General features: G+C 42.6%; 1 protein-coding gene across 3 annotated transcripts in view; it reads right to left on the reverse strand.

Annotated features, from left to right (window-relative positions):
• The window catches only part of LOC117357727, a 78,423-nt gene extending 52,654 nt beyond the window's left edge, over positions 1–25,769 (reverse strand). Inside the window, exons 1-4 of one of the 3 annotated variants that reach the window (XM_033938714.1) lie at positions 25,672–25,769; positions 16,539–16,674; positions 12,082–12,132; positions 879–914 (exon numbers count right to left, since the gene is read on the reverse strand). In XM_033938714.1, the coding sequence (XP_033794605.1) occupies positions 879–914; positions 12,082–12,130 (85 nt within the window). In that variant the 5' untranslated portion in view covers positions 12,131–12,132; positions 16,539–16,674; positions 25,672–25,769. Of the gene's footprint in view, positions 1–878; positions 915–12,081; positions 12,133–16,538; positions 16,675–25,671 lie in introns of those variants that run through there. The other 2 variants (XM_033938713.1, XM_033938712.1) reach the window with 2 other exon arrangements.
• Between the last annotated feature and the right edge of the window lie 564 nt (positions 25,770–26,333).

Raw genomic sequence — 26,333 nt, forward strand, 5'->3', positions numbered from 1 at the left:
AAAAAAGGGTTCCACCAAAGAGATTCCACAAGGAAAACAGCAGCGCAAACACAATAGAAACTGTGGAATTGATGATCCTGTCAGAAATAATTGCTGCTTTTTATGGGGACGGGCAGGGATGGAGGTAATTCCTTGCGGGGATGGGTGGGGACGGAGAGGATCCTAACGGGGACGGGTGGGGATTGGTGGGATTTCTGTCCCCGCGCAACTCTCTAACACAGAAGAAGAACTGAGGAGGAATAATACTGGAATACTCAAGGGCCCCACTATTAAGAAAGGAAAAGAGCCTATAAAAGAAAGGTGAAGAATATAAATAGTTGATTTTTAAAAAGTGAGAGACAAAGGACTAGATTCTGTCTAGGGCTCTGATATCGGCGGCCACCTAAAAAGCAGCCACTGATCGCATGTCAATCAGGCGATGGCGCCCTATAGAGAATCGCACCTCTGTGAAAGATGTAGGCCAGGATTTTCTGGGCCTATATTTCTGGTGCCTATCTATGCTGCGAATCGCACTTACGTAGGTAGTTTATGGCACCTAACACCACTTCCGGCATTAGCCACTCCCATAAGCACCGTAAAGCATCTACATAGGTGTGTTTTTTAATTTAAGCATTGGTAGGCGCTTTATTGTTACCATTTTTCACCATTCTCAAGTGACTTAGGTGCCGGTAGGGTGCCTACCAGGGCCTAAGTTTCAGAACCATTTATACACTATTCCCCAAAGACAAAATCAAGAAAAGAAAGAGTAAGAGAGAGAGAGGGCTCTTTCCACAAAGTAGCACTATCCATTAACAGCACACTGACTTGAACAAGCCCTTCAAATTCCCATTCAGCCATAGCACTTTGTGATAGGAGCCCATAGAGAGAAATGTACTTACCTGAGAGAGGTATCTGGGTTCCGGTGTATCTGGAGCCTGAAAAATAAAGCAACTTTAAAAAGATTCAGTTCTTATTTACGTACCTCCCTTTCACAAAACAACAGAAGTGGTTTTTAGCGCAGGCCAACGTGCTGAATGCTCTGCGCTGCTCCCGATGCTCATAGAAACTCTGAGTGTCGGGAGCAGCGCAGAGCATTCAGCACGCCGGCCTGCGCTAAAAACCACTTCCTTGGTTTTGTAAAAGGGGAGGGGGTTAATGCAAAATAAACTGATAGAGTATTGTTGAAAATTATATATATATTTTTTTTCTAATAGAAAGTTGTTTTTCTTATCTAACTGGGTGTTGAAATCTTAAACAGGCAAACTTCCCTGTTTGAATCAAGTTCTATAGCCTGAGAAAAGAAAAATTTTATTTGAAAGAATTCATCTGAGATCACCTTTTAATTATGTATGTAATGTAATCCGCTTTCAATAAAAGCGGAATATAAATAATAAACTAAACTAAAAGCTTAAAATATTTATATTATACTATTGATTTATTTATTTAGGGCCCTTTCTACAATGCCACAGTAGCAAATTCCTGCACACAAAATGTAACAAAGACCATTCAATTTCTATGGGCTTGGTTGCATTTGCCACACTGGGAATCACTATTGTGGCTTTGTAAAAGGGGACTTTAGTTAGTTATTCATTACACTGATGTAATAATAATCACCTAAACACTTTAATGCTAACACTGGTTTTTATCCATGTTTTTATTTTAATCCCAAATAAAAAGCCCTTTGTAAAATCACTGTCCACATTTTAGGCCCCATTTATCAAGCTGTGCCAGAAGATTCTAGCACAAACTGTCGCAGTGAATGCTCCAATGCTCATAGAATTTCTATGAGCATCGGAACACTTACCTTGCTGGCCCACACTAAAAATCTCTTGCATGCCTTGATAAGAGAGGGTTAGTTATTATTTTCCTTCTTGAAACAGTTAAGAGCGGTTTGTATTTTGTCCAGTTCTAACTGAAGCAGGTGATAAAGTCCAAGGTAAAATAAGCCACGGCTACAACATTCAGGGTTTCTTTTACCAAAACGTGCTGAGAGATGTGGAGGGGCATAATCGAAAGGGACGTCTAAGTCCGTTTGCGTCCAACTCACACGTCGTCCTAAGAAAAATACAGCTCAAGACACACTTTTGAAAAATACGTCCAAAATATTTTTGTTTCGAAAATCGTCTAATTATATGTCCTGCCGATCTGATCGTCCAAGTCACTAAAGCGTACATCTTTTTACCACATTTCCGTCAAACTTTTTGTCCAAGTCCAAAATGCATGGAACAAGCCCTGTTGGACGAGGGAGGGGTCTGCAAACCCAGACATGGCCTTACAGGGCACTGCTGTGAACTTCACAAAAAGGTTGCCATGTCTTCTTCTCCCTACAGCTCCCTTATAGGTCATGGTGAGTCCCCCAAACCACCTCCTGAATCCCCTAGACTCACTTATCTACCACCCCAATAGCCCTTATGGCTGCAGGAGCCACTTATATGCCAGTAAAAGAGGGTTTGGGGGGTGTATAGAGGAGTGCACATGTTTCAGTATCAATGCAGTGATTACAGGGGCTTATGGGCATGGGTCCTCCTCTCTAACCCACCCCCAAGACGACTTAAGCTACGTCTGTGCTGGACGACTAGGCTTTTCTATGCCAGGCGGCCAGGTGATGATGGTCTGGAGGCTGAATTTCAAAGGTGTGATTAATATTTTTATGGAGGTGGAGGGTGGTCGGTGATCACTGGGGTAGTGTGTGGGGGTCTGTTTTATGTGTTTGCAGTGCTTATCTGGTGACTTGAGGTGGGTTTTTGTGACTTAGACCATGTTTTACATGGTCTAAGTTACAACGTCCAAGTTCCGTCGATCCCAGCCTGTATAACATGCTGTATGACTAAGTGTAAGCCGGCCCATGTCCCGCCCAACTCTCACCCTCGACACTCCTCCCGAAACGCCCTGTTTAGCTTTGGTCATTCAGCGGCACTATGAAGGCCTAGGTCGTTTAGAAATACATCCAAAACCCGTTTTTATTATCGGCACTTGGACGTATTTGAGAAATGCTCATCCAAGTGCCAACTTAGGCCGGTTTTTGGACGTTTATCTCTTTTGATTATGAGCCCCTTAGCCTATTGTATAGTTATGGGCTGCATGGCACTTAACACACACTTATTCATTAGTTTGTGCTAAATTCATTAGTGCACTTTAGTAAAAGAACCCCTTAGGACTATTACTCAGGAAGAGGGCCAAGTGGCACAATCAATGATGTAAATCAATGATATGCAGCTGGCATTAAAAAGTATCAAAAATATACCCTTTTCATAGTATTCAAAAACAATCATATAATAGAAATATGATAAATGTAATCAGAATATAAATGATACAATAATAGGCAGAATGGAAGAACATTCATATAGCATAGATATGATTCTCACAATACTAATGAAAACACTGTAGTAGGCACACATTAGAACATTGAAATAATTTTAAAATGGCCCTGTATTTCTTTTGAGTTTTGCACCAGTTCTCAACATGAAAATACAAATTTACATCTGATGTTTCTAAAGCTCAAATTTTCTAAACTAAACTAAAACTTAAGTTTATAGACTGGGTCATCCCTAAAAATATGGAGCTCAACTCGGTTAACAGTCATTAATTAATAGTAATAACAAATTAAAATAAAAAGGAGAAGGAATATGAACCAAAAATTGCAGAGATGCCATTAAAAGGATTAAGAGGAGTGGTTCGTTAAATATTTTGAAAATAATAATGTTTTCAAAGTTCTATGGAATAATTGAGAAGAATTTAAATCTCTTATCATACATGGAATTACATTCAAATCTCCATTAATTTAAGCATATAGGAATTCACCAGTTTTCCTGTAATCTAATTCCCTTAAAAAGGATATGAAAGTTTTAATCTTCGTGGACTTCTCGTGAAACCAGATCTCTGTGCATTCCAGGTTAACGGAACCAAAGGTATGAAAATGCCAAATAAGAGTTTAAAGACAATACATGCTTATTTAAATTGAATCCTAAAGTAAATAGGGAGCCAGTGAAGTTTTTCCAGCAGAGGAGATACATGATCGAACTTCCTTTTTCTGAAGATCAATCTGGCCGCAGTATTTTGTATCAATTGCAGTCTATGCAAATTACCTTTGGTTAATTCCAAATAGATTGAATTACAGTAGTCCAACAGAGCAAGTATGACAGATTGAACCAAAACTGAGAAATGCTGTTGATGGAAAAAAGCTTTAACTCTCTTTAACATGCGAAGGCTGAAAAAACACTTCTTAACCAGAGAATTTATTTGATTTTTGAACATAAGTGAAGAATCTGTAAGAATACCTAAAATTTTCTAGAAGTATGTGCGATGATTCAAGTGATACTTTGTAAAATATTCTCTCTCTAATGAATGCTAATTCAACTGACAGTTGTGTACATCATTTTTCAGGGGGGCTCTGTAAATGGAAAGCCAGGAGGAGGAGTTTGGATGTCGTATAGAATAGATCCTAAGGAGAGTTTTGAGGGAAACATCTCTCTCTCTCTGCCAAGCTGACTGGATAGGAACTGAGCTCTCTAGTCAGTGGAGTCCCAAGTGCTAGATTAGGCTAAGAGCAAGAGTTACCCGTTTCTTATCTTCCCAACACCTAGGTTCAGAACTGAAAGCCTTAGGCCCTAATGAGGGAGAAAATTCACTATGTCAATCCCAGCACAAGGGAAAAGAGCAAAAAGAGGTGCCATAGAAGAGTGAAATCTCAGGAGTGTGTCCCACATCACCCATCCCTTTACTTGCAAACTAGGGGCTCCTTTTACTAACCTGCACTAGCGGTTTTAGCGAGCACTACAATGCCCCGCGCGCTAGATGCTAATGCCTTCATTGAGCTGGCATTAGTTTTTCCGCATAGCGTGGGGGTTAGCGCATGCTAATCTGCAGCGCATGCCAAAAACGCTACTGCAGCTTAGTAAAAGGAACCCTAGGTCTTGCAACCATTTTATATAACAACTAGTCTTTAAGCCCGTTACATTAACGGGTGCTAGAATATATGTCTGTCTTTTTTTTTTCTTTCTGTCTCTCTCCCCCTCCATTTCCCTGTGTAGCGCTGTCTCTGCTTTCTTCCTCACTTTGCACTCTCCAGCTGTAACATTACTGCCTCGCTTTTTCTCCTGCAAGCATGTCTGCTCTCTTTCTCATCCCCAGTCTCTTTGCTCTTTTTCTCTTCTTGCAGGGGTCTCTGCTCTACTTTCTCTATGTGTTCCTTATTCCTGCAAACCTCTATGCTGTATCTTTTTCTTTGTATGCTCCTGCTCTTGTGTTTCCCTGTAGATATTTATTCCTATTTTTTTTTCCTTCTTCAGTCTCAGCCCTTCTTTATCTGAACATTTCCTACCTCAGTCTCTCCAATTTTCATTCCTTCTTCAGCCTCAGCTCTTCTTTATCTGAACATTTCCTTCCTCAGTCTGTTCAATTGCAGCTTTCTTGCCCTCTAAGCCCCTGCTGCAAGTGGCTGTGCATGTCTTCTCTCCTGCTCCCCTTTCCCGACAAACCTGCGACTCCAGCAGCGTGTCAGCACTCTACACATGCTGCTTCGGGGCCTTCTACTGCCCTGATTTACTCTGGCACGTCCCTGATGACATCATCAGAGATGACGCAGAGCAGTAGAAGGGCAGTAGAAGGTCCCGAAGCAGCGTGTGTAGACTGTTGCACACACTGCTGGAATCGGCGTTGGAATCGGGACCGCGAAGAAAGTAGCGGCTAGAGTCTTTTTTTGGTATTTCCCTTCCCGCCCCTTGAGGTGCCGCCGCGGCTCCTCTCGATCCCCGCCAGCGTCGGAAGCCTTCGATGCTGGTGCGGCTCGTGAAAGGAGCCGACAGGAGAGCAGGCTGTCCAGCCTGGGGTCCAGTCCTTCCGGCGAGTGTAGGTAGGTGCTGGGGATTCACGCATGCGCACTCCTGCGGCCACAGACCTACTGATCATGGAAGCACGCCTATAGGAGTGCGCATGTGCAGCTAGCATTTTATTATATAGGATGGAAGAGTTACCTTATTCTGGAGGGAAAAGTACAAAATAGAAATAGTCCTGGGCACAAGGAGTCAACCATTGTTAAAAGAAGTGGAGTATTTATGCAGACCCCTATAGAAGCTGCAGAGGAGAGATTCTGCCACAGCACTGGTCTCCAACATTTTTCAAGTAAAGGGTCGCAATGTGAATATGAGAAGGCTCTGAAGTCCACCAAAACATTTGAAGCGTACACATGCTGCTAGTTTTGTAAACCGCCTTGACCTGCTTGCTCAGGTTGGATATTAAACATTGAAAATTAATACTAATATTGATTTTACAACACTTCAAGGATATATTCTGTGGTGAGGGCGAGAGGTGTCTGGGGTGGTGGCACCCCACCATCTTCTCCACCCCCCTAAGCTCCTTCCTCACCCCCCTGCCATGCATGCACCCCTTCCCCTGTAGCTCGAGCTATTCACTGCCGTAACCAACAACTTCAACATGCTCCTCGCGACCACATCCTCTCCCTCTGACATCACTTCCTATGTGAGGCACCCAGAAGTGACAGGAAGAGCTGACAGTCATGATGAGTACATTGAAGCTGTTACTCAGGATGGTGAACAACTAGAGGTATGGGTAAGGGAAGGGGGCACACACGCAACAGGGGGAGGAGTGGGAAGAGGCGGTGGTGGTGAGGAGGAGGGGTACCGGAACTTCAACATATTCCTCACGACTGCATTGGCTCTCCCTCTGATGTCATTTCCTATGTGCGGCACCAGAAGTGATGTCAGCGAGAGCCAATGCAGTTACGAGGAGCACGTTGAAGTTGTTACAGTTGTGAACAACTAGAGGTATGGGGGAATGGAAGGGGGGTGCGAGTGTGGCAGGGGGAGGAGTGGGAAGAAGCAGGGGGTGGAGAGGACTGCACCCCCCATTACTACGCCACTGAATATATTTTAAAAACTCACTTTATTTTGAATTGTCAACAATAACAAATTCCATAAATGAGATACCCGAGTACCACATTTAAGAGATTGTTTGCACTTTATCAAGTGGGATTCTGCCTTTTGAAAATTGTGATTTCGATGTTTTCAGCAGATGTACTCTTATTTGGCCATGTTAAGTCATCTGTCTGCTTCATGAATGAGCCTCATAGTCTCTGTTGGGAAATGCTAATTAAAAGGGGCCCTTAGATTCTTAGCATTCTGGGTGAAGACCCACCCTGTAACTGGATTTGTAAATAACCTTGAACGTGTATTTGGAAAGACAATAATTCAGACCCATTTCTGCCCTACTCTCATTCTTTCTTTGAATTGCGAGAGGGATATATAAGGAAAACTAGCAACAACAAAGAACCAATTAACAAGGATAAATCCTATGTAAATCACTTTGAAAATTTTCCTTTCTATTGTGACATTTGTCTTGAATAATCCCTCTAATTACAATATGGATCGCAGTGCATTCCCAGTGCTGTTGAGCTGTTCTATGTGATTGTTTAAGTAAGCGTACCATTTGCTGTTGACGGTATGTAATATAGTAGGAAAGGGGGGGGGGGGGTGTAATTGCGTAATCCTGCTTTTCCCATTAGAGGAGGAGTAAGCAATGTAATAGAGTTTACAAATTTAAGTGTTTTGGAGGACTCTTGTTTCATTTCTGTTATACTGACAAGAGGGATCACTGGGCTCCAAAATCAGTGGGCCTTGGACAAAAAAAAAAAAAAAGTGAGGGGAGTTGGTAGTTTTGCCTTTTTTTTTCTAGACAAAAGTTGAGGGATTAGCTGAAGGCCAAAGACTATTCTCCTGCCTCAATAATATTCATTTTCCCATAACCATAAAGGGAATGACCAGTAGGAAAAAGGAGGTATTGATGCCCCTGTATAAGACTCTGATGAGACCTCATTTAAAATATTGTGTACGATTCTGGAGACTGCACCTTCAAAAAGATATAAACAGGATGGACGAAATCCACCCAAGGGTACTAAAAGAACTAAGAAACGAAATAGCGGAAACACTCTGACAATTTTATAATCCATCCTTGAAAACTGGGGAGATCCCGGAGGAATTGAAAAAAGCAAATGTCACATCTATCTTTAAGAAGGGATCGAGGGGTGACCCGGGGAACTACAGGCCAGTAAGCTTAACTTCGGTTCCGGGTAAGATAATGGAAGCACTGACAAAAGACAGCATCTGTGAACACATAGAAAAGAATGGACAACTGAAAGCGAGCCAGCATGGCTTCTGCAAGGGAAGTTCATGCCTACAAACTTACTGCGCTTCTTTGAAGGGATTAACAGCCAGATGGACAAAGGGGAATCCATAGAAATCATTTACCTCGACTTCCAAAAAGCCTTCGACAAGGTACCCCATGAGCGGCTACTTAAGAAGCTGTGGAACCACGGGGTGGAAGGGGATGTATACCGATGGATTAAACACTGGTTGGCAGAAAGAAAGCAAAGAGTTGGAGTAAAAGGCCAATACTCGGACTGGCAGTGGGTCACGAGCGGTGTTCCGCAAGGGTCGGTGCTGGGACCGCTGCTGTTCAATATATTTATAAACGACCTAGAAACAGGGACGAAGTGTGAAGTTATTAAATTTGCGGATGACACCAAACTCTGCAGCAGGGTTAGAACCGCAAAGAATGCGAAGACCTACAAAGGGACCTAAACAAACTGGAAGAGTGGACAAAAAAGTGGCAGATGCACTTTAATAAAGAGAAATGCAAGGTCATGCATATAGGGAAAAAGAACCCGATGTTCAGCTACACAATGGAGGGATCATTGCTAGGGAAAGCAACCTTGAGAAAGACTTGGGTGTGCTGGTGGATACAACAATGAAACCATCAGCACAGTGTGCAACAGCCTCAAAGAAAGCAAACAGAATGTTGGGTATCATTAAGAAGGGTATCATGACCAGGACAAAGGAAGTCATCATGCTGCTGTATCATGCGATGGTGTGCCCGCATCTGGAGTACTGTGTCCAATATTGGTCGCCGTACATCAAGAAAGACATGGCGATACTTGAGAGGGTCCAGAGAAGAGCGACAAAGATGATAAGAGGTATGGAAAACTTTTCATATGCTGATAGGTTGGAAAGGCTGGGGCTTTTCTCCCTGGAAAAGCAGAGACTTAGAGGAGACATGATAGAAACTTTCAAAATCATGAAAGGCATAGAGAAGGTAGACAGAGACAGATTCTTCAGACTATGGGGAACCACAAGTACAAGGAGGTACTCGGAGAAACTGAAAGGAGACAAGTTTAGAACTAATGCCAGGAAGTTCTTCTTCTCTCAGAGGGTGGTGGACACATGGAACGCGCTCCCGGAGCTTGTGATAGGGCAAAGTATGCTTCGGGGATTCAAAGAAGGATTGGATAAATTCCTGAAGGATAGGGGGATTGAGGGGTACCGATAAAAGTAGAAATAGGTTAGAAAGAGCATAGATAGAAGAAAAAGGGGGATTATAGGGCTAAGTCAAGGAACACCTGACAGGTCATAGACCTGATGGGCCACCGCGGGTGCGGGTTGCTGGGCGCGATGGAGCTCTGGTCTGAACCAGCGGAGGCAACTTCTTATGTTCTTATGAGTTGGTCCAGAGCAAGGCTACTATAATGGTCGGTGATCTAAGTCGGTGGTTCTTAAAACTGTTTTGGGAGACCCCAGCCAGTCAGGTTTTTGAGATATCTCTAATGAATATGCATGAGGCAGATTTACATATAATAGAGGTAACATGCATGCAGATCAGCCTCATGCATATTCTTTAGGGATATCTTGAAAATCTGACTGAGAGCACCTAGGACAGGTTTAAGAACCACTGGTTTATGTCATGGCATTCGGGGAAGCCTTAGAGATCTCAATATATATATATAATTTGGAGGAAGGGTGGGAGAAGGGAGACATTTAAATACCTACATGGCATAAGTACACATGAAGTCAATCTCTTTCAAATAAAAGGAAACTCCAGAGTGGGAAGGTATAGGATGAAGCTAAAAGGTGATAAGCTCAGGAGTAATCTAAGAAAATACTTTTATACAGAAAGGATGGTAGATACAGCTTGTATGCGTCTTGCCTTGTTAACATTTGTTATACTTTTATATGCTAAAATCAATAAAAACTTTGGAACTTAAAAAAGAAAGGATGGTAGATGCGTGGTATAATCTCCCAGTAGAGGCGATGGAGGCAAAGACTGTATTTGAATTCAAGAAAGCATGGGTCAGGCACTTGCGACCTCTTATGAAGGTTAGGAGATAGTAATGCTGTGGATGGGTAGACTGAATGGGCCATTGGCCTTTATCTGCTGTCATGTTTCTATGTTTCTATGACAACAGTTAATGTCCTTTAGTTTATATGGAGATACACTTCCGCCTCCGTATTCGTGGGGGTTAGGGGCAGAGCCGGCCCGCGAATATTAAAAAACCGTGAATAATATTTGGGCTGGTTCTGCCCCTAACCCCCGCTTCCCCCGGCTATTTTAAGCCCTGAAAGCACCCCCGCCTTTAAGCCTTATCTGGTGGTCTAGCGGGTTTTCAGGCAGGAGCGATCTTCCCATGCTCCTGCCCTGTGCAGATCGCTCACAGGAAATGGCTGCCTTGAGCTCCCGTAGTCTCTAAAGCCATTTCCTGTGAGCGATCTGCACGGGGAAGTAGCGTGGGAAGATTGCTCCTGCCCCGAAAAACCGTTAGACCACCAGGTAAGGCTTAAGGGGGGGGGGGGCTTAAAGGGCTTAAAATAGCCTGAAAAATGAAAATGCTTTTTTTGATTTAAAACCACAAATAAGTGAATCTGTAGATACAGAATTCGCGAATACGGAGGGGGAAGTGTATAAGCTTGGAAGCTCATTATCCCTCTTATTAAATGACTAACATGTATATTTTTCCTCAGTCACATAGCAGCAAATTTTCTGGTGCTTTAACAACTAAGCAGTCAGCCTATTGTCCTAGGCTGACTGCGAGGAGAAAATGTGAGACTGAGAGAATCCCTGGGATGAGGGGAGTGGGAGGGGGAACAGAAATTCTGTGCAGCTCAAGGCAGGCCACTCACCACTGTTCCCATACTCCTTTCCACACCCCCTGCAAATATGTCACTGACTACCTATAAGAATGTTAGTGTTCTGGAAGCATAATCATAAATGAAAAGATAGATTTTAGCAATATAAAGAGGGAAGAAATAACAAACATAGGACCCTGAATCTAGTCTTTCCTTCATCTCTGAGAACTCATTAAAAAGGTAAGGAAAAATTTCCTCCTTCATTCCTATAGTCTTTGGATTTGCAAGATACTCAGTCCTTCAAAGAACCTGCTGCACATAGTGATGAATGAAGAGGACTCTGAAGGAGCTTACGCATCTGGTATATCACAGAGATGATCAGGAGTGTTTGAGTAAAATGTAGGGGATTTGAAGAGATTCAAGAAGTGTACTGTTATTTTACTTGCCAAGGAAATGCTTGTCTAGTTTTGGCATCAGTGAGGAGTGCCCTCTTCCACTGGAGAGCAAGACGGAGCAGAAGATCACTCATAAGTCATTGAGGGGCCAAAGACAATCCACACATAAATGCTGGCATAACTTGTGTACATGAGTGGAATCAGGGCCGCCATCAGAAATTTCTGGGCCCCTTACTGAGCAATCCTATTGGGCCCCCCCACGCACCCCTTCCCCCCCCCCCTTTTGTCCGGGGCGGTGCTATCAGGAAATCGACAGGGGACAAAAAAAAGTATGACAGCAGTGTTTATTGTTTATTGTTGTGCAAAGCAGAAGCATAATACAGGAATTTGTGCTATGGTGGCCTAGGACCAATGTTTCCTCTAAGGATTGATGAGGTGTGTGCAAAAAAAAATATCCATGAGCAACAAGTTACATACTCCACAAATTTATGAGCAGGCACGGAGGACGCATTTTTAAACAAATGTAATTTATCCTTGTACTCCTTATGTATTTTTAATCATCTATGGATATGTTTGTATGTTTATTGTTCAAATGGTTTTATTTATTTCCCCAAATTTATTTTTGTTATACGCATTGAAAATATTTGATATTGCGTTTAAATCAAAATCTCAATAAACTTGAAACGAGTGCCCGTGAGATTGTGGGAGGGTTAAATACTCAAAACTTAGAAGAATAACAATTTATTTAAAGTTTTTGCTACGCCAGCTTTCTGGTATCTTTACATACAGTGGTGTACCTAGCATATGTAACAGCCGGGGCCCATCATTTTTTGGCACCACTCCCATCTGTAAGAAAAACATGATTTTTAGTAACAAACCACACGTCACACATGAGTACCTAGGAAAAGGCAGCATCTTACATATTGCAGTGAGCAGTACAATAATACACCCATTGTAAAACTAAACAAGCCAGACCAGCACAGATCAATCCTACATCGTCAATCCTAACAGAAAACCATGTCTTTCAAACACACAGAACACAGAAAACACCTTCGCCTAGTATGGAATATGTCATCACAAACAAACCCCTCCCCCTTTTACAAAACTGTAGTGTGGATTTTAGCCATGGTGGTAACAGCCCTGACGCTCATAGAATTATGAGCATCAGAGCTGCTACCACCACGGCTGGCGCTAAAAAACGCTCCACAGTTTTGTAAAAGGGGGGATAAAATAGAAATACACAGTTTCAACGCTCTAGCTCAGAGATGCCCAAACTTTTTGGGCTTGCGATCTACTTTAAAATGGCCAAGTCAAAATGATCTACCAAAAATAAAATTAAAAAACACAAAGCACACTATACGCTGAGAAAATGTTAATTCCTATTCTGGGTTTTTTCAAAGAGGCGATAAAGGACAAAAAAGTATCTTTCCGGAGATGGAAAGAGGACCCAACAGAGGAAAATTGCCAGGCGCACAGGAAATGCCAAAAGGAATGCCACCGGGAGGTTAGAAAAGCAAAAGAGAAATACGAAGAGGGGCTGGCCAAGGAGGCGAAAAACTTCAAGGCATTCTTCAGTTACGTTAAAGGGAAGCGACCAGCGAGAGAGGAGGTAGGGCCGTTGGACGATGGGGACAGGAAGGGAGTGATTAAGGAGGATAAAGAGGTAGCTGAGAGGTTGAACACGTTCTTCTCGTCGGTTTTCACGAGCGAAGACACATCTAATATACCAGACTCAGAGGAGCTCATGAGTGGGGAACAGGCTGAAAAATTAGAGCACATAGAGGTAAGTAGGGAGGATGTCCTCAAACAGATAGACAGGTTAAAATGCGGCAAATCACCGGGCCCGGACGGGATCCACCCAAGGGTGCTGAAAGAACTAAGACAGGAAATAGCGGGCACAATCCAACATGTTTGCAACCTATCCTTGAAAACTGGTGAGGTGCCAGAGGACTGGAAATTGGCAAATGTCACACCGATCTTCAAGAAGGGATCGAGGGGTGACCCCGGGAACTACAGGCCGGTGAGCCTGACTTCAATAATAGGGAAGATGGTGGAAGCTATGATCAAGGACGGCATTTGTGAGCACATCGAGAGGAATGGCCTACTGAGAACAAGCCAGCACGGATTCTGTAAGGGAAGGTCGTGCCTAACGAACCTTCTGTACTTCTTTGAGGGAATAAGCAGTCGGATGGACAATGGGGAGCCCATAGACATCATTTACCTCGACTTTCAAAAGGCTTTCGACAAGGTGCCACATGAAAGGCTACTTAAGAAGCTGTGGAGCCACGGGGTGGGAGGGGATGTGCACAGATGGATCAAGCACTGGCTGTCGGGTAGACTGCAGAGGGTTGGAGTAAAGGGCCAATATTCTGACTGGCGGGGAGTCACGAGCGGTGTGCCACAGGGATCGGTGCTGGGGCCTTTACTCTTTAACATATTCATCAATGACCTGGAAAAGGAGGCAAAGTGTGAGGTTATAAAATTCGCAGACGATACCAAAATGTGCGGCAGAGTTAGGACCAGGGAGGAGTGTGAGGACCTACAAAGGGACCTGGACAAGCTGGAAGACTGGGCAAACAAATGGCAAATGTGCTTCAACGTGGACAAATGCAAGGTCATGCATATAGGGAAAAAGAACCCGTTGTTCAACTACAAATTGGGGGGGGGTATTGTTGGGAGACAGCAGACTCGAGAGAGACTTGGGTGTGCTGGTGGATGCATCACTGAAGCCATCTGCACAGTGCGCAGCAGCCTCGAAAAAAGCCAACAGGATGCTGGGCATCATAAAGAAGGGCATAACAACCAGAACACGGGAAGTCATCATGCCATTGTATCGAGCGATGGTACGTCCGCATCTGGAATACTGCGTTCAGTATTGGTCACCGCACCTCAAGAAGGACATGGCGGTACTTGAGAGAGTCCAAAGGAGAGCAACAAAAATGGTAAAAGGGCTGGAACACTGCTCGTACGCCGAGAGGCTGGATAGGCTGGGGCTCTTCTCTCTGGAGAAAAGGAGACTCAGGGGAGATATGATAGAGACCTTCAAGATCATGAGGGGCATAGAGAGGGTGGATAGGGACAGATTCTTCAGACTGAAGGGGACAGCAAATACGAGGGGGCATTCTGAGAAACTGAAGGGAGACAGGTTCAAAACAAATGCAAGGAAGTTCTTTTTCACCCAAAGGGTAGTGGACACTTGGAATGCGCTACCGGAGGAAGTGATCAGGCAGAGTACGGTACAGGGATTCAAGCAGGGATTGGATGGATTCCTGAGGGATAGAGGGATCGTGGGGTACTGAGTAAACCAACCTGGTCGTGCATGTGCAAGACCGGAGGGCTAGGACTTCGATAGGAGGGCAGAACTTAAATGGGAAACCAAGGTGGCAGGGGAGCCTCTTCTGATGATTCAGACAGGCCTTGACCTGTTTTTGGCCACCGCGGGAGCGGACTGCTGGGCAGGATGGACCTGTGGTCTGACCCGGCAGAGGCACTGCTTATGTTCTTATGTTCTTAGGTCAAGGCAGATGACTCTATGCATTGTCACCTCAGTAACAACCATACAAAAATAGACAAATATACCCCCCCATCCTTTTTATTAAACCACAATAGCAGTTTTTAGCGCAGGGAACTGCGCTAAATGCCCAGCGGTGCTCTCGACGCTCATAGGCTCCCTGCACTAAAAAACACTATTGCGATTTAGTAAAAGGGGGCCATAGTGCAAAATATAGACAGCATATATAAATTCAGACACATTTTGATCACTAAATTGAAAATAAAATAATTTTCCTACCTTTGTTTTGTAATTTCATCTGGTTGCACTTTATTCTTCTGACTGTGCATCCAATATTTCTTCCCTTCTTTCAGCCTCCTGTATGCTTCCTCTCCTCCAGACCTCATTCCCTCCCTCAACTTTTTCTTTCTTTCTCTATGTCTGTCTTTCTCTGATTCTGTGCCCCATTTTTTTGCTTTGTTTCTGGTTCCCTGTCCCCCCCCCTTCTTTCTTTCTTCCTTCCTTCCTTCCTCCGTGCCCCATTTTTTGCTTTTTTTTTCTGGCTCCCTGTCCCCCCCCACACACACCTTCTTTCTTTCTTCCTTCCTGCCTCCCCCATGCCACCACCGCCCCTGCCGCAATCGGGAACAGGCCGAAATCTCCCTGCTTCTCTTCTGCATGGGGCCGATCAACTCTCGCCACCCGATGTCAATTCTAACGTCGGAAAGGACGTTCCGGGCAGACAAGCAGCGATTGGCTAGCCAGAACGTCCTCTCGACGTCAGAATTGACGTCGGGCCGCCGCGAGAGTTGGTCGGCCCAGCAGGGAAGAGAAGCAGGGAGATCAAAGACACGGTGCTGGCCTGATCCCCGATGGCAGCAGTGAGAAGGGAAGGGAAGCAGGTTGGGCACCACTGCTCTAGGCGAGCCGCACTCTAAGGAGAACAGTTGACCGCCCCCCCTTGGTACGCCACTGGAGTAGCAGCGTGTCTGGCCGGCTCGTTCGTTCAAAGCCGCAGGTGGCGGCTCCTTGCGAGATCCGCGCCTGCGTCTGAAGCCTCTCTGATGTTGTGACATCAGAGAGGCTTCCGATGCAGGAGTGGATAGCGCAAGGAGCCGCCACCCGCAGCTTTGAATGAACGAGCCAGCTGCTGCTCCAAAAGGAAGAGAATGATCGCCTCCAGACCGCGGGCCACAAATAAAACCTGGAGAGCCACACGCGGGCCGCGTGTTTGATACCGCTGCCTTAGAGGCAACACTGCCTAGGACCCTGGGGGAGCACGGGCCCCCTGTCACCTCCGGGCCCCTGAATGCAGGACTGGTAGTACTGCCCTGATGGTGGCCCTGAGTGGAATGGGCCTGAGCTAGTTCCAGTATGTTTTGGAAGTTGCTCAAACAGACATGGGGAAGTGGCAATTGAGCGAGCTGAGATATTACCAGTAAAAAACAAGAACAAAAACCTAAGAGTGTAATTTTATAAAAGTCACCCAAATTTGGGTACTGGAAATCTGAACACTAACCTAACATTCTATAACAGCAAATTTGCACCTAAATTTAGGCAAGATCAGGTAAATTAGTAGTCCGAGGGTAAAAAGACTTCAAGTGCTCACTGGTGCTGGATGTTAAGATACAGTAACTCTTGGTCGGTCGCCTCTATTGTGAGCTATCATTAATCTTTTTTTTAAACTCCAATTTTTTTTTTTTATATCTATGCTACTAATAAAGCACTTTTTGCTACATATGAACATTTAGCAGTTACTTAGCTTTTTGCTAGTTGCTGGTGGTTGAACGGCTGGGACCTTTATTTTACCAATATTTATCTTTTTCTTTTCTCAACGGAGCATCTTCATTTCACTTTAGGAGCTTTGTCAGGAAACTTTGCGCCTAGAAGTTCCCTGTAACTGAAAGGAAACAAAGCCATCAGTGCGAGGACTGCAGTGCACTGTCTATGTTATTTTTCTCTTACATGCTGGCAAAATGCTTAAATTATGTCTTCAAATTAACATGTGTTTTTTTTTAAATGCTATATTTTAAACGGTTTTCAAACAGAAAATCAATCATCTAATTGTTACCTTTGGAGAAAACAGAGGCCGTTCAAGATCTATGTCAGTTTAAAGCGCCTACCCACTGGTAGAATGCCTACTGGAACCTTCTTAACGACACTGTTTTTAGAATCTGATCCTTAATATTTTTATTGAAATTGAATTTCGAGGGCGTAAGATGTCGATCTCTCACGTTAGGATCGGGGCAACAATGTTGTCTGTGGCAGGCGCCAAGCTCGGGAATGCGCTGCCTGGCTGCAGGCCGGCACACTGAATGCTCTGTGCTGCTCCCGACACTCATAGAACTCTATGAGCGCTGGGAGCAGTGCAAAGCATTCAGCGCGCCATCTGGTCCTAAAAACTTTTGTGGATTTGTAAAATGGGGAGGGGGAGGGAGGGAGGAGGTGCATAAGGCTGAAGCCTGATAGTGTTTTCTGATAGCTTCTTTAGCAAAAGCAGGGTTTCCATGCAAGGTATGGCCTTAACTTTCTCCTGCCTGGGCAGTTCTATGGTTCTGTCCATCCCATAATTACCTTGATATATATATATATATATAAATAAAATATAATGGAAATATTATTATACAATATTTCTAAGAGTTATTTGAATCCATGCTGTGTAGAGTAATTAATTCCTGCCTACTAATAGCACAGTTTGCAGTATATAAATATGAGCATTACGAAGTAAATGTTATGCTTATTGTCTGTTTCCTTCTATGGTGTGGCACAAATTGCCAGATATAGTTACAAGCTGATTTTTCATAGTATCATGAGCAGACAGTGTTCCCAAGGTTTCAGGAAGCCTGCTGTTTTAATGGCAAGACGTCTTGACAGCTTGGGTAACAGCCATTGGAGGCTATAATTTCTACTCCGCTGGAAACATTTTCTTTTGGACCCCCTGATTACATTATCATATTCTCTGTCCACTATTACTGTCTCCCTGTTCAGGTTTTTCTGTGTTTGTAACTGTCATAAAAGTTAATCGATTACATATAAATGAAAAAAAAATTGATATTTTCTTTGATTAGTGTTTTTAAAAAAATGTATAAAAAGAGATCTCTTTTTGTCTCAGTAAATGTGTGGTTTAATGTATTCCTATGTATTCAATGCCCAATCAGAGTATGTTAGGGAATTGTGAACTGTTAGGGAGTATGAAGAAGTTCAGGAAGTTAAAAGGATTCACTCAGAGAATATGTTACCTATCCTTGATGGCTGCAAAGGAAGAATGTACAATATAAGATACAATGTACAATTGGGATAGAGATTTTATTATGTAAATATATACAAAATAAAATGTATTAAATTGAAAGTTCAGGTATAATAGTGTTCACCTTGAGAAATTCCAAATTTGGGCTCAGCTCCTGAAGATGTTTTTGAGCGAAACACAGTCTGGTGTTGAGTGGGACTTAAATATGTTTTATTAAAAGAATCATACCTGGCATGGACTTGAACATATTTTAAAGAACCTTAGGGCAACATTTACACATTGTTTTTGTTTGATCTTTTCTAGGTATTTTTGCTTCTATTTGTAGGTATTGTTTTTAGCTTGTATTTTTAAAAAAATATTTTGCTCTTTATGTTTGTGAAATAAATAAAGAGGTTCTCAGTATTAGCTTGTGTACAAACTGCAAGAGAGGCAATGCATAGAATGGAACTAGAAGGCCTTGTTGGTTTCAGAACGGTTTACATGAATTTATTCAGGTACTCAAACATTTTTCCCTTTGTCCCGCCGGGCTCAGAAGCTTTCTAATGTACCTGTAGTTATTCAGCTCCTGGCAATTGAAGGCATATCATAGTCTGTTACACAACAAAATCCCTCCTGTAATCTATTAATCCCTTTCCCTAACCTCCCTCCCTCCCCCTAGTTCTCTCCCCAATTATGAATATCAGTGTCATTGAGATGGATGAGTAGATAGGATCTATAAAGGAACCTTGCTATTACATTTAGCTTTTTCCTTGGGTTGGCGTTTTAGTGGCCGCTCGCCATAACAACTAACAATCCTATATCCTGTAAAAACGAAAAAGACAATTCTTTTTCAGAGCAGTCAGCTTGGACATCAAGTGAAAATAGTCCACCTTTCACTTTATAGTAGGTAGTCCAGGTAACTCCAATTTCAAAAGAAGGTGTTAATGTCGGACAGCGAGGCTTCCTTTTCTGGCTTATAGGGTATGAAAATATTGAGTAAATGCCTGTTGTATTTCTTCTAGCTTATTGCAGTTCTCACCTTCTCCATCTATTACCCGTAAAATGGTATTGTGAAGTTGTTTTTTTCTTAAGCTTATGAGCTAAAAATTTGCCTGCTCAATTGGCTGTTTCAAAATATTCCTGTCTAAGGCTCTGTAACTTAACACTAACTTTCTCCAACTCCAATGCTTATAGTTCCATTCCAAGCTTATTTATTTGTGACTCTGTTGCAGGTAGAAGCTGCCCCCTTTGTGGCCCTGTTCTAATCGATAGATTTGGAGTCTAAGTTCCTCTGACTTCTGTCGCTTAGTTTTTCATATGTGGATCCTCAACTCTATTATCTTACCCCACAGCACTACCTTAAGTCCCTCCCAAAACATCACTGAGGAAACTTCAGCTATATTCTTTTAACTCATTCTCAATTAGACATACATTGTTTGGGTCAGCAAGGAGGCTGTCATCTAGCCTCCAGAATCTCTGCCCTCTACCAGAGGGTTGAAGATATACTCCCTCTTGTACGAAACTGCAATAGCAGTTTCTAACGCAGGGAGCTGCGCTGAGTGGCCCATGCTGCTCGCGATGCTCATAGGAACTCAATGAGCGTCGGGAGCAGCATGGGCCATTCAGCGCAGCTCTCTGCGCTAAAAACTGCTATCGCAGTTTCGTAGAAGAGCGGGATAGTTTAAACCAAATCAGAGTGTGAGCTGACCACACTGTTGCCTCAACAGAGGAGCTGTCCACTAGTGTAAATAGGTCTTTATTCGCCAGCCATATATCTATTATAGAATACTAGTCTTATAGCCCGTTACATTAACGGGTGCTAGAATATATGTGTGTGTGTGTGTGTGTCTTTATTTTTTTTTCTCTCTCCTTAGCCGCTTTCTGTATTTCTGTCTGTCTTTTTAATTTTTTTTTCCTTGGCTGTCCACTACCACCCCTTGCCTGCTCCCCCTGTCCAATCTCCCTTCCTTTTACCTCCCCTGTGTCCTCCACCACCCCATTACTGCTCACCTTATCCAGCAGAAGCCCTTCTCCCTTTGTTTTACCTCCCCCTGTCCATCATCACCTCCTTCCTGCTCCCCCTGTCCAGCAGTAGGCTTGTCTTCATTTTTCTGCCCCCCTCCCTGTTCATCAGCACCTCTTCCCCTGTCCATCAACCCCTTTTCTGCCCCTCCATTTCCGTGTATTGCAGCATTTCCCTCCCACCCCACTTCCCTGTGCAATATTTTCCTCCCCCCATACCTTCCTCCTGAACTCCATGCCCTACTTATGTTAAAATGCTTTCCGGGATTGGCTGCCGTGGCCTGCAGCCACCGACAGCCGCCGAGGCCGCCATCTGACTCGGGCCGCCGCGGCCGACATCCGCCTTGGGCCGCCGACAGCCGCGGCGGCCGACATCCACCTCGGGGGGAGGGAGAGAGAGAGCTTCGCGCGCATGCGCACTCCTATCTGCGGTGCCCTATAGCTCACAGAAAACCGGCGCACACAGATGGGAGTGCGCATGCGCGGCCTAGCATTTTATTATATTAGATGAGCTATGAACGTCTGAATAGTGGGTATAATCAGTAGCAAAAGGGTGCTGTAGGCACCAAGGCCCAGATTCTCTAAACAGTGCCATTTTTTTAGGCACCAGTAGGTGTCCAAACAATAAAAAATGCCATTGAAACAACATTTAACCGAGTTTTAAGATGCCTTCTGGCACCTAAAAAAAAAAAATCGGCACAGAATTGCACACTCCATAGCACTTTAGGCTGCCTAATGCCACTGTGGGCATGTCTAATGCCATACGTGGCATTAAGCGGCCTAAAATGCCTACAGAGACGTGATTCACATCATAGGTAGGCACCAGAAATATGGGCTAGGACAACTTAACATCTGATATCTCCATCCTCATCTTGGCATGTATGAGAAGAGACCATAGCCTTGAAGCAAAGTCACTGGAGAAAACCATAAGGCCTCAGCAAAGTATATTGTTATCAAAATCATAGATAATCTTTATACTTATTTCTATTTAGAAAAGAAGGAAGGATAGAGATACTATCCAAAATGCTGTTCCAATGAAACAAGTTTGGTCTTGCATTTCAAGTGCATAGAAACATGTCCTAAGGGAAATGAAAAACAAACAAATTTCATATCTCATAGAAATCAAGAAATTACTTCTTGTGCAGGAAAGTTGACACTCTGAAACTGAAGATAAACAATAATGAATCAAATATAACAAGAAACAAACTATATCAGATTCCTCAAGAAGAGGAGCCTGTAAAATGGCAAAATAAGCATTAATTACAAAAGTTTGCATAACACTTTTTATATTTTATGTTTACCAGTTGCATTACTGTGATTGTGGGTTTACAGTATTGGTCTTATATTTCAGTACAATATACTATATTAGTTGTTATGGAAGATCCTTGTATGAGGTCTGGATCATGCCAGTGTGTCTAAGGCATTATTTAAATTTTCAGATGACAATTTGATCCGCTTTGTCCTATGCGAAGTACTGAATGTAATTTATTTTCTTGCTTTTAAATTACATTATTCTAAAACACATCTATAACTAGGATAAGCAGTATCTCATATAAATGAGATTCCACAATGATATAGAGAAGCTAACATTTTATAAACAACGGGATGTGCCCCTGAGTAAGTCTCAAAATGGGGTACTCTGTAGGGCAATCAGTTGAAACACCCCCCCCCCCTTAAGGAAATATTTGAACATTTGTGGGCATCACAAGGATAAGAACTTAAGAAATGCCGCTGCTGGTCAGACCAGTGGTCCATCATGCCCAGCAATCTGCTCACGTGGCAGCCCTTTGGTCAAAGACCAGTGCCCTAACTGAGACTAGCCCTACCAGCGCACATCCTTGTTCAGCAGGAACTTGTCTAACTGTCTTGAATCCGTGGAGGGTGTTTTCCCCTATGACAGACTCCAGAAGAGCGTTCCAGTTTTCCACCACTCTCTGGGTGAAGAAGAACTTTCTTATGTTCGTACAGAATCTATCCCCTTTCAACTTTAGAGAGTGCCCTCTCAATCACCCTACCTTAAGATAAGTCTCCATCTCCATTTATTTTTTGAATCATGATGGAAACTTTCTTGTATAAGGATTTATGGGTCTAAGCGACTTTATATTTAACATTTTTGATTTCTCTGATTTATGCACACAGCACTTCTGAATTTAAAAACGATTTATATACAGGGTGGTGATATGTGATGATTGTGAGTAAACCCTGCACAATTACTGTGGATATACGCAGGTGAATTCCTTAAGGATTGATAGGAGGTTCCCATATAAATCACCCTCTATGAACATTTGACAAATTATTTAAATAAGTGCAATCTTGTTTGTAGGGTTCTGTGTGCAAATTAGAGAATTAGGAGCAGGTATTTTGCATTATTTTACATTTTTGGCCCCTCCCAACTTTTGTTTGGCTTTATATATTTGTGGATCTCATATAAATGAACCTTGAGCCTTGAATTACAATTCTTAAGGGATTAGGAGACCCCCAATTGTCCTGTGAAAATGAGGGTCTCAAAGGATCGGTGCTCTCTACATTGTTCTTTAACATCTATATTGCACTGTTAGGTTGTTGTTGTTTTTTTTAAAGAACTGGGTGTAGCTTACAGATGTCCAGTTCTTGCTCCCCCGCTATTGAGGTAAGGGAGGAATTAGCTAACAGTGTTGGAGAGGCAAAGAGTCTAGACGCGGTGCTAGATGCATGGCTCAATATGAAAGAACAGGTGGATCATGCGACAGTCTTCATTTTTTTTCAGTTGCATATGTTGTGGACATTGAAACCTAGTTTTTCTCCTTGTTGTGCAATGTTTAGTGCCAGTAAAGTTAGGTTATTGCAATGCCTTCTTACATTGGGCTAGATTCACTAAACAAACCAATCATGTACCGATCGGTTTGCGACCCCTTTGCCACCAGATTTCCCTCTGGCCTGATTCACTAACCTCTCCTGCAATCCGCTTCCAATCCGTGCATGCAAATGAGGGAAAACGCATGCAAAGTAGACAGGGACACGATTCAGCAAAGAAATTTTAGAAGCTAATTGAAAGTGAGAGGGCATAAAATGAGAATAAGAGGTGATAGGCTCAGGAATAATACAAGGAAATACTTTTTTTTTTTTTTTTCAGAAAGGGCAGTAGATGTGTGGAATAGAGATGGTGGAGACAAAGACTGTGTCTGAATTAAAGAAAACGTAGGATAGGCATGTGGTATCTTTTAGAGAGAGGAGGAGATAATGGATGCTGCAGATGGGCAGAGTGGATAGGCCATTCAGCCTTTATCACTCATCATGTTTCTATGGATGTTTTTGTGGTTAAAAATGGCCAAAAAAGTTAGACATCCAGACAGCCAAGACATCTAAATAGGTGAATTTAAAAAAAAAGATATATAGATATATATAGAGATCCAGCAGTTTCAAAAATGGATTTTTTACATTTTTGCTTATACTTCTGAGGACATCCAAATCGGAGTTGGACACACTATCGAAAATGTTCCTCTTTGGCTGTATCTCAGAAAGGTGGTATATCAAATTACTCTTTTATTAATGTAAACTGTGGGTACCCTGAAATATTCAATATTCAAAGACATCATGACACTGTATTTTAGTGCAGTGGGGATGTATCTTATGCATGATGGCAGAATATTTCTGGATGTTAGGTATCACCCTTCAGGTAGCATCCCTCTGCTCTATGGATATCTAAGCAAGTCACGGTGTATGTGCATAGGAGCACCTGTCCACTATTATAGAAAACATTGATTTCCCTCTATGTAGTTCTATTCTGTATTAGGATCCTAGCTTTTAGAAAGCAATTAAAAATGTCTTTTACTTTGACAGATGGTGGGCTTATTCATTGGACCACTTGATTATCCTATCTCACGATGAATGTTTATTTCTTAAGCTAGCCAATTTTGGTTGCTAGGTCTATTTTCAAATTTGCCCTGGAACACTGACATTTTGAAACAACGGACCTTTTTTGTCTTTCACCTACATTTAAATAAATTAAAATTAATGCATTTATTGCTGCAGTAGAGGACCACAGTGCAAATATAGTCCCAGATGTGCGTTTCTTTTCTTTCAGAATATTATGAAAGGGCAAAAATATCACTGACAAAACTATCATTAGCAAGAACATTTTTACATCAGGAATCCAAACACAAGACAGAAATGAAAAGGACAGGTTTTATTTGTAGCAAGAAAAGAAAAGGTCATCAACCAAAAAGACATTGGAAACAAAATTTATTTCCAGATAACGTTATTTCTGCATAGAAGAAAGAATTATTATTTTAAAGAGTACAATAATAATTTCTAATATCTACCTGCAATGTATCTCTGGTTATGTTCTGCTGTAAATAGTAGAATGTGTCTAAATAGCAAAATATGATGCATCCTCCAGGTAAGCTCTCAGGGTGTTACTGAGCTTCCCAGTGCTATTCAAAGAGCCACCACAATACTGTAAAATAGGATGTGCATTCAAGAGTGTGCTTTTGTTTCATAAGGGTACCTAAGAGTTTAAAATACACCCTCCCCCCACTTTAATTATGAATGGGTGCACCTATTATTAGCTGATTTAAGCGCTGGAATTGCATATATATGTATAGCTCAGGGGTCACTGAAAAGTTCTCAGCCCAACCAACAAAGTTTGGGCAGTCTCCTTCTAGGGCTATTGTCTACAGTCAAGGGAGACCAGATTACGGAGCAGGTCTCTCCAGGCAACACACAAGTGCCAGTCCGAGTGGTCCAATGGAGTAGCAAAGAAGTAAACACAAAAGAAAAAAAAAAAAAAAAGGTTATTTTACTTTTTTTACTAGTTCCAACACAACATAATCTGTTTCCCAAACAGGTTTATTCCTTGGATTATAGTATATTTTCTTCCAAAACCAATATCTTCAAACAAAAAGGTTATCCATCATGCAAACAGCCAGACAACTCATAGACATTTCTTTATAATAACCAAAACATTCCTTTCAATTCCACAGTTCAGCTTTCATAAAGGCAAAACATTCTGTTCACTAGCACAGTTCAAAACCTTGCCAGAGGTTTATGCACAAAAAAGAAAAATGAAAATAGTGTTCAATGGAGGCCTTACATAGGCCTAAGCCTGGGCCACACTTTAGGCTTCCTTTAGGCAGCCATGCACTGATTCTTTTACATGCATTCCTATTTTAAGCAGTACCTTGAACTATTCTTCCACTGAGCTTTCACTATCTGGGCCCAGTGAAGAGGGAACCAACCTCCCAATGAATTTGGTATTGTACTCCCTCCCATTCCCTTTTCAAGGTTTGTTATTGTTCTTGAAGCTCCCGTTTGGCTTTTCTATTTAAAAGTTCAAAATACCAAACATTTTTACTGTAGCTACTGAACTGCAACAGTCACGAACAATCCACAGTCTCCACACTTGCTATGAGCCTCAGAGAGCTTGAAGCTCAGCTCGACTTCATTATCTCTATTCCAAGCACAGAACTCAGCCTGAGCTTTAGAGGCATATTACTCACAACAGCAGGTTCATTAACATTTCAGGCATTTAGCTCCCAGGCCATTTCTTCCTCTTCAGGTAGTTTAGAATAAATATTTGAACCATAGCTTCAGTTTGTTCCTCTATATTGAAATCCTCCTCAGAACCAATGAATAACTGTTCAATATCTGCTGTATCAGAATAAGTCATACCTTGTTGTGAGAATTCCTTAGGTTCACCTACTCTCTTTAATGAGCCAGACCTTGGAACAGAAACTGGCTTGCCTCCTGTTTTCCCATCAGCTATATGGTTTGTGTGCCTTGCTGCATCTACTTGTAGTTCAATCAGTTTAATCCCCATCCCAGGTGTGAACTGACCTTTGATTAGTTGGAGTATTCTCAAGCCTATGGCTTGAGTAGGAGCTATCTGCTGAACTGAATAGGGCATTCCTATTCCCATATCTTTCTTCCTAGAACTTATCCTAAAGGTTTGTGAGACATTGGTTTTCTTTAGCCCCTTAGTGTCATGCTTTTGGAGGGGTAAATAGGCCCTTGTGTTTACACACTTCCTTTCTTGTGGCTGCCGTAGCTTACTGGGAAGTGGGACCACAATTGCTTACTCTAGGTTGAATGCGCAATGAATAGTCTAGGTTGTGGCATTGGCTTGATCACCCTGGGCTTTGATGTTGGGGCAGGGACTAGAGCCTTCAACCTGGGAATTACCCTGGGCATTGCTGTGTTTCCCTGCCACACTATACACTTAGGGGCCGATTCTCGTTGGGCTGTAGGCATCCTACTGCCGCCTAACTTTTTGTAATTGTTTTAATTGATGATAAATGACACGGTAATTATAATGGAATATTTCAGTATTATGT

Source organism: Geotrypetes seraphini, chromosome 3, assembly GCF_902459505.1.
Source record: "Geotrypetes seraphini chromosome 3, aGeoSer1.1, whole genome shotgun sequence".
In the NCBI taxonomy this organism is placed as follows: domain Eukaryota; kingdom Metazoa; phylum Chordata; class Amphibia; order Gymnophiona; family Dermophiidae; genus Geotrypetes; species Geotrypetes seraphini.